General features: G+C 42.5%; 1 protein-coding gene across 1 annotated transcript in view; it reads left to right on the forward strand.

The window, feature by feature from the left end:
- CYP19A1 (cytochrome P450 family 19 subfamily A member 1) overlaps positions 1-14,824 on the forward strand; it is a 29,953-nt gene extending 15,129 nt beyond the window's left edge. Inside the window, exons 4-9 of the mRNA XM_069459955.1 lie at positions 3,933-4,109; positions 6,665-6,779; positions 9,819-9,933; positions 10,374-10,536; positions 13,052-13,293; positions 14,576-14,824. Coding sequence (XP_069316056.1) covers positions 3,933-4,109; positions 6,665-6,779; positions 9,819-9,933; positions 10,374-10,536; positions 13,052-13,293; positions 14,576-14,824 — 1,061 coding nt within the window. The remainder of the gene's footprint in view (positions 1-3,932; positions 4,110-6,664; positions 6,780-9,818; positions 9,934-10,373; positions 10,537-13,051; positions 13,294-14,575) is intronic.
- Positions 14,825-16,622: the final 1,798 nt, after the last annotated feature.

Consider the following 16,622-nt stretch of genomic DNA (forward strand, 5'->3'; position numbering starts at 1 on the left):
ATGACCGGCCTTTGACGTTAACATCAAGCATCAAGAAAGACAATCGTACCCCGGAAAGCTTGTTGGTAGTGGAATCTGGGGCAGAGGGACTTTGTGTCTGACCCTGTCCCTGGATAGTCTTCCCTCCAGCCAGCCCATGCAGTGAGCCTCGCCACCTCCTGTGTGGCTGCTAAGACAGGGAGAGCCACACCAGTGCCTGCCCCTCACCAAGACTCAGCACAGCGCTGCTGGGACCCCAGTGTATTATTTTCCTGTGGCTGCTGCAGCAAATAACCACAAACTAAGTGGCTTGAAACAACACATTTATTATCGTACAGTTCTGTAGGTACAAAGTCTGACCTGGGTCTCAACAGGCTAAAATCAAAGTGTCAGCAAGGCTGTTTTCCTTTCCTGAGTCTCTAGGGGTGAATCTCTTCCCTTGCCTTTTCCAGCTTCTAAGCCACCCACATTCCCTGGCTTGTGGCCCTTCCCTCTGCCTTCAAAGCCAGCAACAGTGAGTCAAGTCCTTTTCACATCACCTCCCTCTGACCCTCCTCTGTCATCACATCTCTCTCTGACTTTGGCCTCAGCTGGAAAAGGCCTTGCTTTTAAGGACTCATGTTATTAGATTGGGCCCACCCAGACAATCCACAATCATCTCCCCATCTCAAGGTCCATAACCTTAATTATGTCTGCCAAGTCCTTTTTTCCATGTAAGGCAACATATTAACAGGTTCCAGCAATTAGGACCCAGACAACTGGGGAAGGGGCTATTATTCTGCCTACCACTCATATTGGGGAAGATCAATCTCCTTAATTCCTTACAAAATTACAGAATGGATTAATGGAAAAAAGTATAGGACTCAGGGTTGTAGGTTGTGGGTTCAAGTCCCAGTGCTGCCCCTTACTAGCTATATAACCTTGGGCAAGTCACTTAGCCTCCCTGAGCTTCAGTTCCCTTAGCCACAAAAAGTGATAAATATTATAAAACTTGTACTCTAGGGCTATTGTAAAGAACAAATGAAATAATGCTGTAAGATCCCATGGAAATGTGAGTGTCATTTTACTTTGTCATTTGGCTCAGGTGCCATTAGGAATATGTGAACTAGTATTTCAGAACTAAATACTAGTTAACTAGTGAACTTTCACATACCAATATCCTCCCTGACTGACTGTGCAAGAGCTAATAGAATCCCTAACTTCATTCATTTGTTTAACAAACTACTGTTTTCATCATTGAACTGGACGCCAAGACACAAAAACAACAAGACACAGTCCCTGCCCTCAAGGAACTTATATTGATGGGGGAAGGTACAGGGAACTGAACTGGGAAGGCAAAGACCAGCACATCACCAAATAGCATCGCAGGGGTGGTACTGCGAGAAGTGTGCACAGAGCAATATAGAGACCAATGGACCATCTTAAGCACACTCCCCTGAGGGGTCAGGGGAGACTTTTCAGAGGAGTGGTTGCTTACGGTGAGTTTTGAAAGAAAGTAAAAGCTACCTAATTAAGAAAATGTGATGAAGAAGGACATTCCCAGAGTAAAGAACAGGATATTGAAAAAGGCAGAGAAGGATAGATCAACATGTCTTGTCCAGGGTCCTGCCAGTAGGCCCTTGTACCTGTGAAGCCAAGGAGTTGAGCTTATCTCAAAAGCTATGGGGAATCACTAAAGATTTTAAGCAGAATGACATGAACGTGTTTGTGTTGTAGAAAAATCCCCTAGTAGCATAGTGAATGAGTGGAAGGAAGGAAGCGTGACTATGGGCAGTGAGAACAGTCAGGAGCCACTGCAGGCAAGTGTGGCAGATGGAAGAGAGGCCACGGGCATGAGATATTAAAAGACTAGACACTGCAGTGCTTGGACATGAAACGAATCAAAACTTCCTTGTGACTTTTTTAAATATTATCCCTCTATGTGGAAGATCAAATTTTCTAATAAAAATGCTACAGAACTGGACCCAAATTAAATGTCAAAAATGGGGGGCTCATTGCTTCTCAAAAGTTGACTGTAGTATTTGACGTTTCTATAATCAGTCAGAGTCCTAAACATTTCTTGGTGGGTTTCCTTGTAGACTTAGGCTCCTTGTTGGTTTTCTGGGTATAGCAGAAAGCTTGGGACAGGTTTTGGTATCTTAATCAGTACCATTAATGAAAGCATTGACTTACTGGGTGTGTCTGTGGAGAAATAGTGCAATTTAGGCAATGGCCCATCTTGGAAGGTGGGGCGGGGAAGTGAAGAAATAACATGTGCTTCCTGAAACTGCCAAGAAAGTTTTCTAAATTGTTGGAATTTGCTGATTTTTCAACTTTTTGTAGAAATAGGGTCTTGCTCTTGCTCGGACTGGTCTTGAACTCCTGACCTCAAGCAGTCCTTCCACCTCAGCCTCCCAAAGTGCTAGGATTACAAACATGAGCCACCGCACCCAACCTCAATTTTCTTTTGACCTCAATTGATTCTGTACTTTTTAGCACATTTTAAAAATTAAATCATGTCTACATCATACCACTGCCTATAAACAATTATATTACATTTTGTCTGTAAGTTTGAAATGTGGCTTCAAGCTCTTAAACATACAGGAAAACCACGCACCAGCCTGGGAGAAAACCACCAGCGACATTCTAAGCCAACCCTTCCACACAAAGGGTTGAGTTATTAAGGAATCATTTGTCCCACTTGCCGATGTGGCAGTCACCCAGAGAACAACATCCTGGCCTTTCACATCTGCCACGTTCTTCCTTGGGTCAGAAAATAAGCTCCTACCAACCTTCCTTTATATATTTATATATATATATATATGTGGAAATCTTAAAAGTCTAGGACCACTCCTCAGGCCTACTTTCTTATTTATAAAGTCTGCCTTCAGGCATGAGGCTTCTGAAGCATAACTGATTTTCATTTTTAAAAAGTTTTTTGAGAGAAGAGGATAATCTTCTGAAGTTATACCTACAAAGTTCCCCAGGATTTTTCATCCCATTTCAACGGACTCTGACTTTAACAGCAAGTCTAGATAATAAAAGACTTTAAAAAGAGAGATTGCCCTTAAAGGAAGTTTAAGGAAACTTAGGACAAAGAGAGAAAGGAGGACTTTTTAAGAGTTAAACCCTCAGGGTAGGCCACCTACCATCAGGAGCCACTAGCCACTGCTCAGATGGTCAGGAACTGAGCGAGGGCAAGATCAGAGCCCGTTCATTCAGTCATTCATTCCTCTGTTTGACAAGTATGTGTCCTGGGCCTCTATGTACTATTTAGCTTGAAATACAGTGATAATAAGTGGTTGTCATTGTCTTTAAAGAGTTCCCAGGTCAGAGGGAGAAAGACTGTTAAGCAAACAAGGAATTGCTTAGCTGTTATGCCATTGGTTGAGTAAAACAAACCTGGAAGTAGTTTGAAGAGAAATAAAAATTAAAAGAAGGGCACTTCTGGTGATTTATAAGACCAGCATTTTACACATATAACCTACAATTAAACAGGAAGGACCTTAGATTCAATGGTTAAGATCCAATTTGACTGGTTCCATAGTAATATCCTGCCCACCTGTTGAAACATAAAATAAATATGACCCTGGCCAAATCCAAACCATCCATAGAAGGATATGTGAAAAGTCATTGATTGGTGATTTATGACCACAAGTACTAACTATTTCGTTTGCAGTCCCAAAGATGATTTGCCAGAGCATGAAGAAAAGTTTAATTTTGAATAGTTTGTTTAAAATATTTGTTTATTCATTCATTTTGAACCATGAAGGTAGTCCATACGTGTAGAAAATTAGAAGACAGAAAAAATAGGAAAATTTCTACCAAGTTATTAAATAAAAAATTGTGGACAGTTAAGCTCCAAGCATAAAAAGCCATGATGTCCTGATTGTGTGTGTGTGTGTGTGTGTGTGTGTGTGTGTGTTTGTGCTGTGGAGTTCGTGTTGGCTGATTCCCTGCTCTGTGCCCTGCAGCTCTGTCGGGCCCCTGCCTTGTTCGGATGGTGGCGATTTGCGTTGAGTCCATCATAGCGCACCTGGACAGGTTGGAGGAGGTGACCAACAAGTCAGGCTACGTTGACGTGTTGACCCTCATGCGGCGCATCATGCTGGACACCTCTAACGTGCTCTTCCTGGGGATCCCCCTGGACGGTACTGGAATTTTTGTTCTCGAAACTTGACATTGTGCCCTTTATTGAACAAGGGGGCAAGAGGGGCAGCAGACTGATGGAAACACACACTGTTTCGCACATTGCTCTTGGCTAAACATTGCTAACTATTCCTAAGGTTTTTTCCCCTAGCATTTATTCCTGCCTTGCTCACTTGTAAAATATAAATTTCCATAAAGTAGGGGCCGGCTTCTATTTCTTTTGGATCTCTCCTTATCGCTCTGGGAAATAGAATTCTACTCACAGTCAAAACTTAAATGTGCTCAGTTCATTTGACCATTAACACACCCTACCACCAATCAAACTGATATGTTTAACTACTTCCAACCATTCTTTTGGACATGAAATATACATACATGCATATGTACATATACACACACACCTCTCCCTCAAAGCTACTTAACATGAAAACTTTGACTCTGTCTATACGGTAAAAATGCCTGTAGCTGCTATGTGTCTGCTCTCTGCCAAGCAGTGTAAAAAGTTGCTTTATGTACACCATTGGCATTTAATACTTACGACAACCCTGACAAGATGCCTCACTCAAAATGCTACTTTCTTCACTATGATACAGAAACGAATATTAAAACATGTGCACACGACTCTACCACCACCAAAAACCAAATATTAATCATTTGGATGAATTCCATTCTGCTATTGACATTAAGTATGTCCAGGCTTAATGTGATTTTTTTCCTGAATATTAATTTGCAGCAGTGTTCATTGATTCATACATTCATTCAACAAGCATTTGTTGATTACTTATTTTATGGCAGGCACTGTTCGAGGTTCTAGGGATAGAGCAGTGAACAGACAGATAAAATTCTTGCCTTTAAGGAGCTTACATTCCAGTGGGACACGGACGGTAAAATAAGTGAACATCTAATAAGATATTAGGCAATAATAAATACCTTGAAGAAAAAACCAAGCAGGGAAAGAGGACAGAAAGCAAAGGAGGGGTCCGTGGGACTGGGCAGGACTGTCTTGGACAGAGTGGTCAGAAATGGCCTCTGCGGAGAGGACATCTGAACACAGCTCAAACGAAGGGAGGCCACGAGCCACATACAGAGGTGAGGGAAGCGCATTGCAGGCAGAGGAACCACGCATACTTTCAGCACTTGCCCCAGCCACCTGAGCCAGGGCACATGCCGCCTGGTTTACCACATTTGGACAAACAGCCAAGCTCCCTTTCCCCTCGCTGGCTCTCATTGCCTCGCCTCCCCTGCTCCAGCTCCTCACAAGAGCTGTAGGAACCTCATCTGATCTGGGTGGGAGCCCCCACTCGCTTGGAGAATTTTTAGTCACACTCTCCTGCCCGATCCCTTTCCAGACAGGGACTCCACTGCCAGCGTGCCTGTTCTGCAGACATTGCTTCTGAAGCTAGGCAAGCACGTATTTCACAAGCCCAGGCTCCCGGCTACCCGTCTAGCCTAGATTGTTAGGTGGGATCATGTAAAGGGCGTTGTAAATCTCTCCATCATGCTGGAGCACCTGCATGACCCATACAGAGTTACGCCAATTTCCTTTCCACCAGGTCCTTGTTAAACTCTCCATTTGCCTAAGGGACCCAAAGAGGAACCGACATCGCCCTGAGGTCGGACAGAACAAGCTGCAGCCTAAGGGCCTGCCTGCCACGCTGGCTGTACTGTGTTGGGCACGTTTCTTAATTTCTCTGAATTGTAGTTTTCTTCAACTACAAAATGATGACACTATTACCCCCCTGGCAAGATTGTAAGGATTAAATTAAAAATCTCTTTCATAAAGCACTTAGCACAGTGGCTGGTATTTGGCAGTTGGAAATGTCTGTTCCCTTCCCTTTTGTGTATTGATGTGGTATAATTTGAAAAAGCAGGGGTTTTCTCTCCTCTAGTATTCAATTTAATTAAGAAAATATTCATTAAGAGCTGACTATGCATGAGGCTCAGGACAAGGCATTGAAGAAACTAAGATGAATTCTATACTCTGGACCGATTATAACATGAAAGCCGTGGGATGAGGGCTATGGAAAAAATGAACACAGCACTATGAGGTGTGAAGACAGCTAGGAGCTATTGATTAGGTGTATCATTCGAGTAGGTTGTCCACTTAATGGCTCTGCTTACCCAACACCAAATGAAGTTAAAATGAGGCTATGAGCTCCCTAATAGGCTCTGCCTTTTGTTTACTCCCCTCCCCCAGGTGCCAGAGTCAAGACTGCAACCGCCACAATTAGTAGTCCCTTTGTCCAGAAAAACAGGAGAGAGTCGAAGCCTTGGCCAAAGGGAGGATATGTGAGGTTCTAAACTGTGTCTCAAACACAATCTTAATGGGCAACTCCTGTGTTAACCGGGCCAGGTTAGATGCCAAGCACAGTAAATTAGTGCTCGATTTGTCTAGTGGCATTCACGTGGCTAAAAAGCCCACAGAAGGTGGAACCTTGCTCAGCTTAGTTCCCAGACTGGTAGGAGAATCTATGGGGAGTGTTCTCTGCTCAGAGTACCCTTCTTAGGCTCACATTTTGCTAAATTGCTCAATTGCTCTCTTTTTTTTTCCCCCCAGAATCTGCCATCGTGGTTAAAATCCAGGGTTATTTTGATGCGTGGCAAGCTCTTCTTCTCAAACCAGACATCTTCTTTAAGATTTCGTGGCTGTCCAGAAAGTATGAAAAGTCTATGTAAGTAAGACACGTTTGGAAGATTTATGAGTAGAGCTGGCTTGTGTTTTTTTTTGTTTTTTTTTTCCGTGTGTCTTGGCTGTTGGCCTCTCTTGAAGTTTTCTGCTCTCCAGAACCCACAGGGAGCTGTTAATTACATTTCTGATGAAACACGTCTCAGGCATCTGGCCAGACCAAAGAGTAAAGGGAGACTTTGGCCCTGCAGCTTCTCATCAAGGAGGCTTAGTGTGTGGTCTGAAAACTTTCTCTCTGGAACTAGGACACGGCAATATATTTTGAGTTGAAGAGAAGGGTTGGCTGGTCCTCTCATTAATATCTGTCAAAATTCTCTTTGCATAACTAGAAAAATGGATTACAGAATCAAGTTATAGTTGTGTTGTTTCTGAATGAATTTAACGTAATTCAACTTGTAATAATTGACAGTAGTCTCAAAAGAATTTTTTTAATGGATATAATGAACTTCAATAAAATGTGTGATTTTTTTTTTTTAGTTGTATATCTTGTGTTTTGGAGGCTCTGAAACTGCCATTGAATAGCTTTGTTTTGGTCTTAGACTAGCCCAGCAGAAAACTAGACAAAGCCTGGTGTTTGGATTGCAAGTAGCCAGTGGAAAGCCCATGAGAAACTAAAGGCAGACAGTCCTAGTTTATATCCTATCTCCACCACTCAGTAACTAAATGGCCTTTAGAGGTTATTTAAATAAAATATAACCTACCTTCTAGAATAGGGTATAGGTTGATGAGATTATGTATGTAGAGCAATTAGTATAGTGTATGGAACATAGTGGGCACTAAATATGTTAGTTTCCTCCTTCCGTCTGTTCATAGCTGTCTCAGATGGCCCCCTCCCACCACTGCCATCTTAGGTTCTCCATCTCTAAAAGTTCCCAAACTTGTTGAAGACCCAACTTTATTCTATTTGTGGATTTTAGAATTCAGTAATATTAGTTTCTGGGGAGGAAGCCAACATGATGTTGCCTTGTATATTCTCCAGCAGTCGATGAGTATTAGGTGAATGTTTCAGACACTTTATACATTTCATTTCATTTCCAACAGAGCTTACTGTGACTTGAATCAATTAGATAAGGGATTCATCTCTTCACTGTGATCAGATTCGGTGGCAGTGATAGTGGTCTAAAGAGTCTTATTATATAGTTTTTGGTCATTAGTTTAGCCTTCGTCTTGGCCATTTAGCCTATAGAAACTTACTGAATTAGACAGTCTAATGGTTTCTCTGAGGTTTCTGTAGAAATTAGCTCAGCAACATTCCCTCTATGTATAACATTTACCAGTGGTCAGTGTTCTAGTTTATATCTCCTATGTCGTAGAGTAATAAAGACCCAGAGAAATCTTTTAATCTTTTCCCCCATGTCCTTGCAATAATGCCAATACATTATTAAATGCTAATGCATTATTAAAAAATTAAAAAAATACATTATAAAAATACATTTGTGGGAAGGATAATGAGACATCTATTTCCACCTCTATTCAATTTTATATGTATGTCTCTTTTAATTTTCAAATATTACAGCATTATTGTTCTCTAATTTTTATTGTGGCAAATTTAAGGCTTTTTCAGCCACATAATATCTTAAATAGGTATTTGTAGGCTGGGCTGGTAACCTAGCCACCATTGTTTTGGTGCAAAATGTATCCAGCGTTCCAAACAACAGGCTGACAGATGCATTCTTGTAACATGTTTGTAAGTCAGAGACTTCCTATTCCCTGAAAATTGTCATTGAACTCAATTCTCCCAGTTTTGAAGGGCGTATAAATTCAGATGCATATATTAATATAGGGCCAACTTTTACTAATAACTTTAATAGGAGAGATCCCAATGGGTATTCAAGTCGGCTGATGCAAAACTGGATTCTGACCCAGGGAGGAAGGAAGTGCTCAGTAGTGGCTGTAGTTCCTTCAAGGAACTTTCTATGAATTTGGAGTCTAGGGTCATTCCAACACCTGGACCATTTTGGGGCTATTGCTCAGATAGGTACACTATGAGCATTCTCAGCCTACTAGGAGGCGGGTACTCCAGCCCAGATACTCAATTAAGTGAATAGCTGTATGTAGGAGATGCTCAATAAATATTCAGTGAATGGATAGATCAACAAGGTATGTAAATGGCCCTGTCAAAAAGAATTTGACAAAAAGATTTATTATACATTCAATATAGTACAGAATATTGTTCTCTGGGGCAGGAAACAATACATTTACAATGAACACATACAGTTAAGGAGAGAGGCAGAACTGACAGGATTTAGATGCAATGTGACTTTCCTATTCATCTAGTCTGATCCCTTCATTTTAAAAGAGGTGTAGGGCTCAGAGACTTAAAGTAGGGCACGTAGAAAGGGAATAACCTGCACTAGAACCTGACCCTCTGCCCAAGGTGCTCTTCCCTCAACCACACCATCAAAATACATATACACATTTATGCAGCTAATCATTCATTCAACAAACATTTCCTTAGTGTTTACTACATGGCAGAAACCACAAGGTGTGAGAATAAATATCAAGAATGATAGGTGGCCACTTGAGTTTACTGTCTGGAATGGGAATCTCAAACTCAATAGTCTTCGGAGGTAGACAAATAGGAGCGGGCTGTGTGGAGACAGGACAACAGGAAACGGAGGAGCCCGGGGCCAATCGAAGAGTGCATCCCCTAGAAGACATTTACAGGGTTTTTTTGGTTTTGTTTTTTAATGTAAACACTGTGCCTGCCAAATCAGAAATTGGAAAATATGGTTAGATTTAGCCTTTGGTAGCGGTTTTTAACCCTTAACTAGAAGTCACAGCTTTGATTTCCTTCCAGTGTCTAAAAATCTAAGTAATTCTGGTACTTTAACATGAAGTATAAGGTATATGTATTATAATTCAAGGGTATTTGTAAAGAAATAAAATAGAAATTCACTTATGCATGAGCACCAATGGCTTCAATTAAAGTAGATCATTTTATTTAAACAAATGGCAAATGAATCTATTTTGCTAGATGTCTAAACTGAGTACCAATAGACTGTATTTTGACTTTTCTTTCCAGCAAGGACTTGAAAGATGCCATAGAAATTCTGATAGATGAAAAAAGACGCAGGATTTCCACAGCAGAGAAACTGGAAGAGTGTATGGACTTTGCCACTGAGTTGATTTTTGCCGAGGTACTGACCTGAACTACCCATAATTCCCCTGCAACATATGTTATGACTGTTTCTGTATCGGTGTGTAAAGATCCACTTTTGTAATTGTTGCACATTTCTGCTTCTAACTATTTTCTCTAGCAGTTCCACAATACCCAACCCAAATAGTCCATACATTAGAGATTCTAGTAAGACTGACCTTTAAGATTGAAACTAGTCTGTGTCACAATACAAAATATGAAGATAGGAGGAGAGGACCAAAGACACTGGATACATAGATAATTGGCTTGTTTATCTCTCAGCTGAGGATTGTCATGGAAGATGTGCGCAGTAAATTACAGAGACATGTAATTTCTAAGATTTCATTTTTGTTGAGGTTGTTGATACTTGAGGGTCATCTCCCCTTATTTTTTGAAACAATCATTCACTTTTCCAATGTTTCCCCCCTTTCAACTGTCCAGAAACGTGGTGACCTGACAAGAGAGAATGTGAACCAGTGTGTCCTGGAAATGCTGATCGCGGCCCCTGACACCATGTCTGTCTCTGTGTTCTTCATGCTGTTCCTCATTGCAAAGCACCCTAAGGTGGAAGAGGCAATAATGAAGGAAATCCAGACTGTTGTTGGTAAGCATTTATCAAATAAATCATAGAGCTTAAAAAACAATTCCTTCTGAGTGTCAGCTTATGTCAAACACAAAGTCTTTTATAATCCGCTCAGAACAGTAAAGGAAGCCATTCTGTTACACTTTGATTATGCCAGATAGGTTGAAAAGGTAGTTCTTTCTGTGCATGTGTTTTTTAAATTATAAATATAATACATTCTCACTAAAAAATTCAAATAACAGAGAGCTGTATAAAGCAGAAAGTGACACGGCCCAATCCCGTTCCCTCTCCTCTCCAGCCTCATTCCCACTCCCCGGCGGTAATTAATGGTTTGCTGCGTATTCTTCAAGATCTTTTTCCGTGTGCACACAGCAGAGACATATCTGTGGTTGGATTTGTCTGTTTTACAAAAACACGGGATCATGTGCAATGTTCTGCCTACCTTATCAGTTGCAAAAGGCTTTTGTGGGTCTGCCGGGGACATGGCTATCTGTGATTTACAGCAGTGTTTCAGAGTCAAACAGACTTGAACTTCCAGCTGGTGGCAGAAGGGGAAGGAGAGGGCGACAGCCAAGGCAGGGTAGTGGCGTGTTTCCCTCTCCATTTCAATCCAGGGATGCTGGTCCCTTTTCCCCTCCTCTCATCCTCTGCAGGGAGCCCCGCCTCACTCCCCTTCCCCAGCACCACCTCTGTGCTGTGCTGCCTCCAGTCAGCACCACCCTGCCCACCCTCCCACAGAAACGCTGCCACCTCTGTAGGAAATCAGAATCGCTTTCTGGGAGAAAACAATTTCTTACGTCAAACTTCCTTTACCTGAGTAATCTTTTTAGGAACACACTTCTTAAAGCTGTGAAGAGATAGATAGCACACGATGTGGACTTCCCTCTCGACTTTTTGTAGTCCCTGTGAAACAAGTTATTCGATTGTGGAAGGGCACCGTCTTTTAAACACCATTCGAGAGCTGCTTGCAACAGTTAAAAATAACAGGGGATTTCACAGAAGGCTTAAATATGTGAGCGAGGGATCTGCGGATGCATCACATAGATGGGAAATTGCTGGCAAGGTAGGGAGCAAGGAGCCAGGACAACCACACGAGAGCGTGGTCTCGAGTGCCTCCTAGCAGGTTATCAGGTTCTATGCCAGGTGCAGCGGTACGGTGATGAACAAGCCAGCGCCACCCCTGCACTCGTGGGGCTCATGGGCTGGTGGGAGAACAAGAACTCAACAAGCTCAAACGAGTGACGAGAGAGGGCACCACCGAATGAGGGCGTTCAGGGGACAAGGGGAAAATGGCTTTTGAGACCCTATGCCTGTAATGCCCGTTTAATATAATTTCCTTGAGAGGTGAAAAGCATTTGTGCCTCTTGCTGTTGTTCCCCTGACACTTCAATAGACCTATGCAAAGATGCAAAAGCAGCAGGGCCATTTGCACGTGTCTGTGCTCCCTCCCAGGCGCCCTACACAGACGTGGCAATTCCTTCCTAGTGAATGCCTTTGGTCGCTTTCTCTGTCATCTTCTCTTCCACCTTCCTGCCCAGAGACACATCCCCCATTAGACCCTTGAGTGTGCAAAAGCATCTGTAAGGGGAAGGACTGTGAGAGCACTCTGACCAAACTAGGCCTTCCCTAGATCCTTAGCAGGACAGGAGGCAGGGCTGCCTCAGGATCCTGGGCTATTGTTGATTCTGCAAAAGCGGCAGCCCATTTGAGGATGCTCTGAAGCTTTGCCATGCGTGGGATTAATCCGAGCCTCTTTGACCAGTGTCAGGCCAATCTGAAATGTTGGGGCAAGGGCGGGGTGGTCTTCAATCCCCAACTCACTGGGAGTAGGTCTGAGGCACCTATTTTATCATTGGTGGGGAGAGGGGAGTGCTTGTCATTCTATTGCAACAGGTTGTTCTTGATGAGACACAGAGGGACTAATAGTGACACTTAGGGGCAGATGACTTAGGGGCAATGAAATGACCATTTCATTGAAATGGATGAAATCCACCATCTCATTTTGACGATGCAGCAACCTACTCATCCATCTCTGGGGTGGTTGTGGTGCTAGTTTGCTCACAAATCAAGACAGGGAATGAATGTCCCCTACAATTTAGAGTAGAGGACAAAAACCCAAAGACTTCAGGGGCCAGGCTGATGAGACTACTGTTTGGCGCAGACTAGGTGTGGACTGTGTGGAAGGGCGGAGTGTGTGCTTCCTCCACAGGAGAAGCAGCCGCTCAGCTTCAGCCCACTGTTGCCACGTGGAAATGTCGGTCCAGTGTTACCAAGTTTTCTGATTTTTCTGGAAATCCATGCTATTGTATAAAATCCGTCAGGTTTTAGGATCATTGGCTTCATATGTGATTTTTTTATAAAATACTCTGTGGACCAAACATAACACATTTGGCTCTGGTTGCTGGAGTGTGTTAGAATTACAGACATAATTTTTTTCAACCGAGCACAAACTGTTCTGTGGAAAAATAGAAGTTTTAGTGCTCATCACATATTAAAACTAACTTACCTTCTTTGTCTTTTTTATCTGCTGCCACAGGTGAAAGAGACATAAGGATTGATGACATGCAAAAATTAAAAGTGGTGGAAAACTTCATCTATGAGAGCATGCGGTACCAGCCTGTCGTGGACCTGGTCATGCGTAAAGCCTTACAAGATGACGTCATCGATGGCTACCCAGTAAAGAAGGGCACTAACATTATCCTGAATATTGGAAGAATGCACAGACTCGAGTTTTTCCCCAAGCCCAATGAATTTACTCTGGAAAACTTTGCGAAGAATGTAAGAGCCCTTCCTTAAAACCAAGTGTGCCACTCCTGAAAATGTCAGCTGTTGAATCTGCTCTGGTTCTGTGTGTCAGCACCATGCACATTTCATTCTTTTTACTCATCCTCCTCTGCCACCTCAACCACGAGCACAGGTGTCCCCTAACTTGGAAGAGGGTTACCATATTCATCCTCAAGCCAAGAATGCTGGGTCTCCAGCTCTGAGAACTATCTACATGGTGGCCACACACTAGGTCAAAACATGAAAAATCCAGGCCCTTAATTTGGCTAAAATGAGGCAGATTTTGTTTAACCCAGCCAACCTACTTTTCCATTTAAACTTATCACTCCATCATCATGGCATCAGATTTAACTATAGCACCATATGAGCAAAGTCCACTTCTGCTTCAGATGGACATCAAATGAGACCAAAAGATTTGGGTTTTTGCGATGTGCCTTTGGTTCATCAAATGGCCCCAATGAGCAGCAGGTCCCATTCTAAATAAGACTCAGTAATTAGAAGAAAGTCAACTGCTGCTTTTATCACTCATGTGTACTGGATATTCTGCCTCCATTATGTCACATTTTAGGCAACAATGTTTTTAAACCTGAATGATCCAGGGAGTTCCCTCAATGCCCTCTTTTCCATTTGCATATGATGTAGAAAGATGATGCTAATTAATCCGGTGCTCTAATTCATTATGTTTCTACACAGGCAGTCCAGTTAATGCTAGGTAAGTCAGCCAGTTGGTCAACAAAGGTTATTGAACATCCGCTATGTGCCAGGTACTATGTAAGTCCAGATATGTAAAAAATAGACAGATGTGGTCCTCATTAATTTTCTGCATAACTAAAAATAGATAGTTGGTACTGATGGGCCAGGAATCTGCATTTTTGCTTGCATTTGTCCCTTTTCATCAGGTTATGTGGCATCACACATAATCTTTGCCTTGGTGACTTGCAAAATAGTAATGAAGGTATGGCCCTTTCATGGAGCTAGTTGAGTATACTAACATCGGCTGTAGTAAGATGATTTGCATTGCTTTACCCCAGCACACTTACATGAAAAGCAAAACTGAAGACTGTCTAAGGTTGAGTCTGTATCACAAGGGCTGAATCAAACAGGATGGAGAAAGGGCTTACCTGAATTCCAGTCATTTATCTCAGTAGAGGGGCAGGGTGGTTGAGACCCCAAAACAGGGCATTCTGACTCCCGGTGTTTTTGGAATGAATCAAAAACAGAGACTGCATGACTCTAGCCTTTAATACTCTGGCTAACTGTCTGATCATTTTCATAGGTTCCTTACAGGTATTTTCAGCCATTTGGTTTTGGGCCTCGTGCCTGTGCAGGAAAGTACATCGCCATGGTGATGATGAAAGCCATCCTCGTTACACTTCTGAGAAGATTCCACGTGCAGACATTGCAAGGAGAGTGTGTTGAGAACATGCAGAAAAGAAATGACTTGTCCTTACACCCAGTTGAGACCAGCAACCTTCTGGAAATGAGTTTTGTCCCAAGAAACTCAGACAAATGCCTCGAACACTAAAGAAGGCTGGTCAGTACCTACTCTGGAGCATTTCTCATCAGTAGTTTACATGGAAATCATCCATCCTTACCAGGTAGAGTCATCCTCAGATGAACGTTCTGTGGTGCGTGGTGTTCTATAGGCATACCTCCTCTGGGTTGTCCGCAAGGTGGGAGCTGTCAGTCATTTGCTCTTGCTCAACGCAGAAAGCCAGGCTGCCAGAGAAAAGGCAGAGGCCAAGAGTCTGCAGGGGAAATGGTCAGTGAAGAAACTGCAGCTCTAAAGGCCCAATTCCACAAAATGTGCTTCAGAGAGGATAGGCCATCAGCAAAAATGTACGTCTGGTTTCCCACTGAATCTCCAAGGCCCTGCCCCAAGGGCATTTTGATGTCCCAGGCAGAAGCACTCAAGTTTACTCAAAGAGCCAAGCCAATGTCTGGGTACCAGGGCCAAACATACCTGCTAGTGTGGACAAAAGTACTTTAATTTGGTTTCACTGGGAGTGGGATAGCAACTTTCGTAGTCTTTGGAGAAATGCCTACAAATTCAGCACTTGACTTTTCCTGTGAATTATGCCCAATTAACTCCTGTTTATCCACATGTGATCTATCTGTGACATAAGTTAAATCAGAGGAGTAAAATATAATGAGGACCTTCTATTTGCTGTAGGGCAAAAAAATCACATGATGCATTTCAAATTAAAATAAAAATCCTTTTTGCATGTTTGCATTGTTGCTTAGCTTAATCAGTATGGCTAACCAAGGGATAACTTTAAATAGGGCATGGGGAGGAAGCGTTCTCTAAATCTGTATCTAATTCTACAACCCGGTGGGTTCAAACTTCTACAAAATGCTCATGCCATCTTGTCATCCTCCTCCCTGGACATTTTCTCCCTCTCTTTCTTTCCATGACCCCAAAAGCCAAGGGCAACAGATCAGCAAAGAAAGTCGTCCGAAGACAACCCCTCCAATCATTTTTTATCCTACCTCAGATTTAACAGTTACCTGAAAGACTTAGCAGTTATTTAGTTATTGAATCCTTGCATGTAGCCACGGATAAAATGTACACCTTGGAATTAGCTCTCTAGCAGTAGTCCCCAACCTTTTTGGGAGGGATTGGGGGGAAGGTGGATGAAGTTTTGCTCACTCGCTGCCGCTCACCTCCTGTTGTGTGGCCCTGGTTCCTAAGTTTCATGGAAGGTGGGGGGTGGGGGTGGGGCAGGGGACGGGGTGGGGGCAATGGAGCGCAGCAGCATGGTCTCTAATAGGCCGGGTCCCTAACAGGGATTGAGGACCGCAGCAGAAATCAAATAAATGGGTTAATTTTCCAAACACCACTGTAGTTGTGTTATATAGCCAATATGACTATATCTATTGAATGTCATTGAAAACCTAAAAAGTTAAACTTATTTACAAATATGTAAGTGTTTGCCATTGAGTCAATAGCCATCCCATCCTATCTGAATATTCTTTTCATCCTACTGTCTAGAAAGAAGGCAATGGCTGAGTATAAAATGAGAGTGTAATCTGCCCGACAGCAGGAGCTATTTTCTTTCTTTTGTAATCCATCCCCACCCCGCCATCTGACTCCCCGTATTTACTATCAAGATCAGTTCTTAGTAGACACTCTTGTTCATAGACACTCTCAACTGATCCAGAAACCAAGTAAAAAGGCAGATATTCTAAGAATTCAAGGATGGACATTAGTAAAGGACACATTTGAACATGGAATTATTTGGATCTATATGGTCTAACAATACATGGACTATTCCTATATACCTGAATATGTCTGTAGTCAGGTCTAAACGATCATCCAACTA

The sequence above is a fragment of the Eulemur rufifrons genome, chromosome 2, assembly GCF_041146395.1.
Source record: "Eulemur rufifrons isolate Redbay chromosome 2, OSU_ERuf_1, whole genome shotgun sequence".
NCBI lineage: Eukaryota > Metazoa > Chordata > Mammalia > Primates > Lemuridae > Eulemur > Eulemur rufifrons.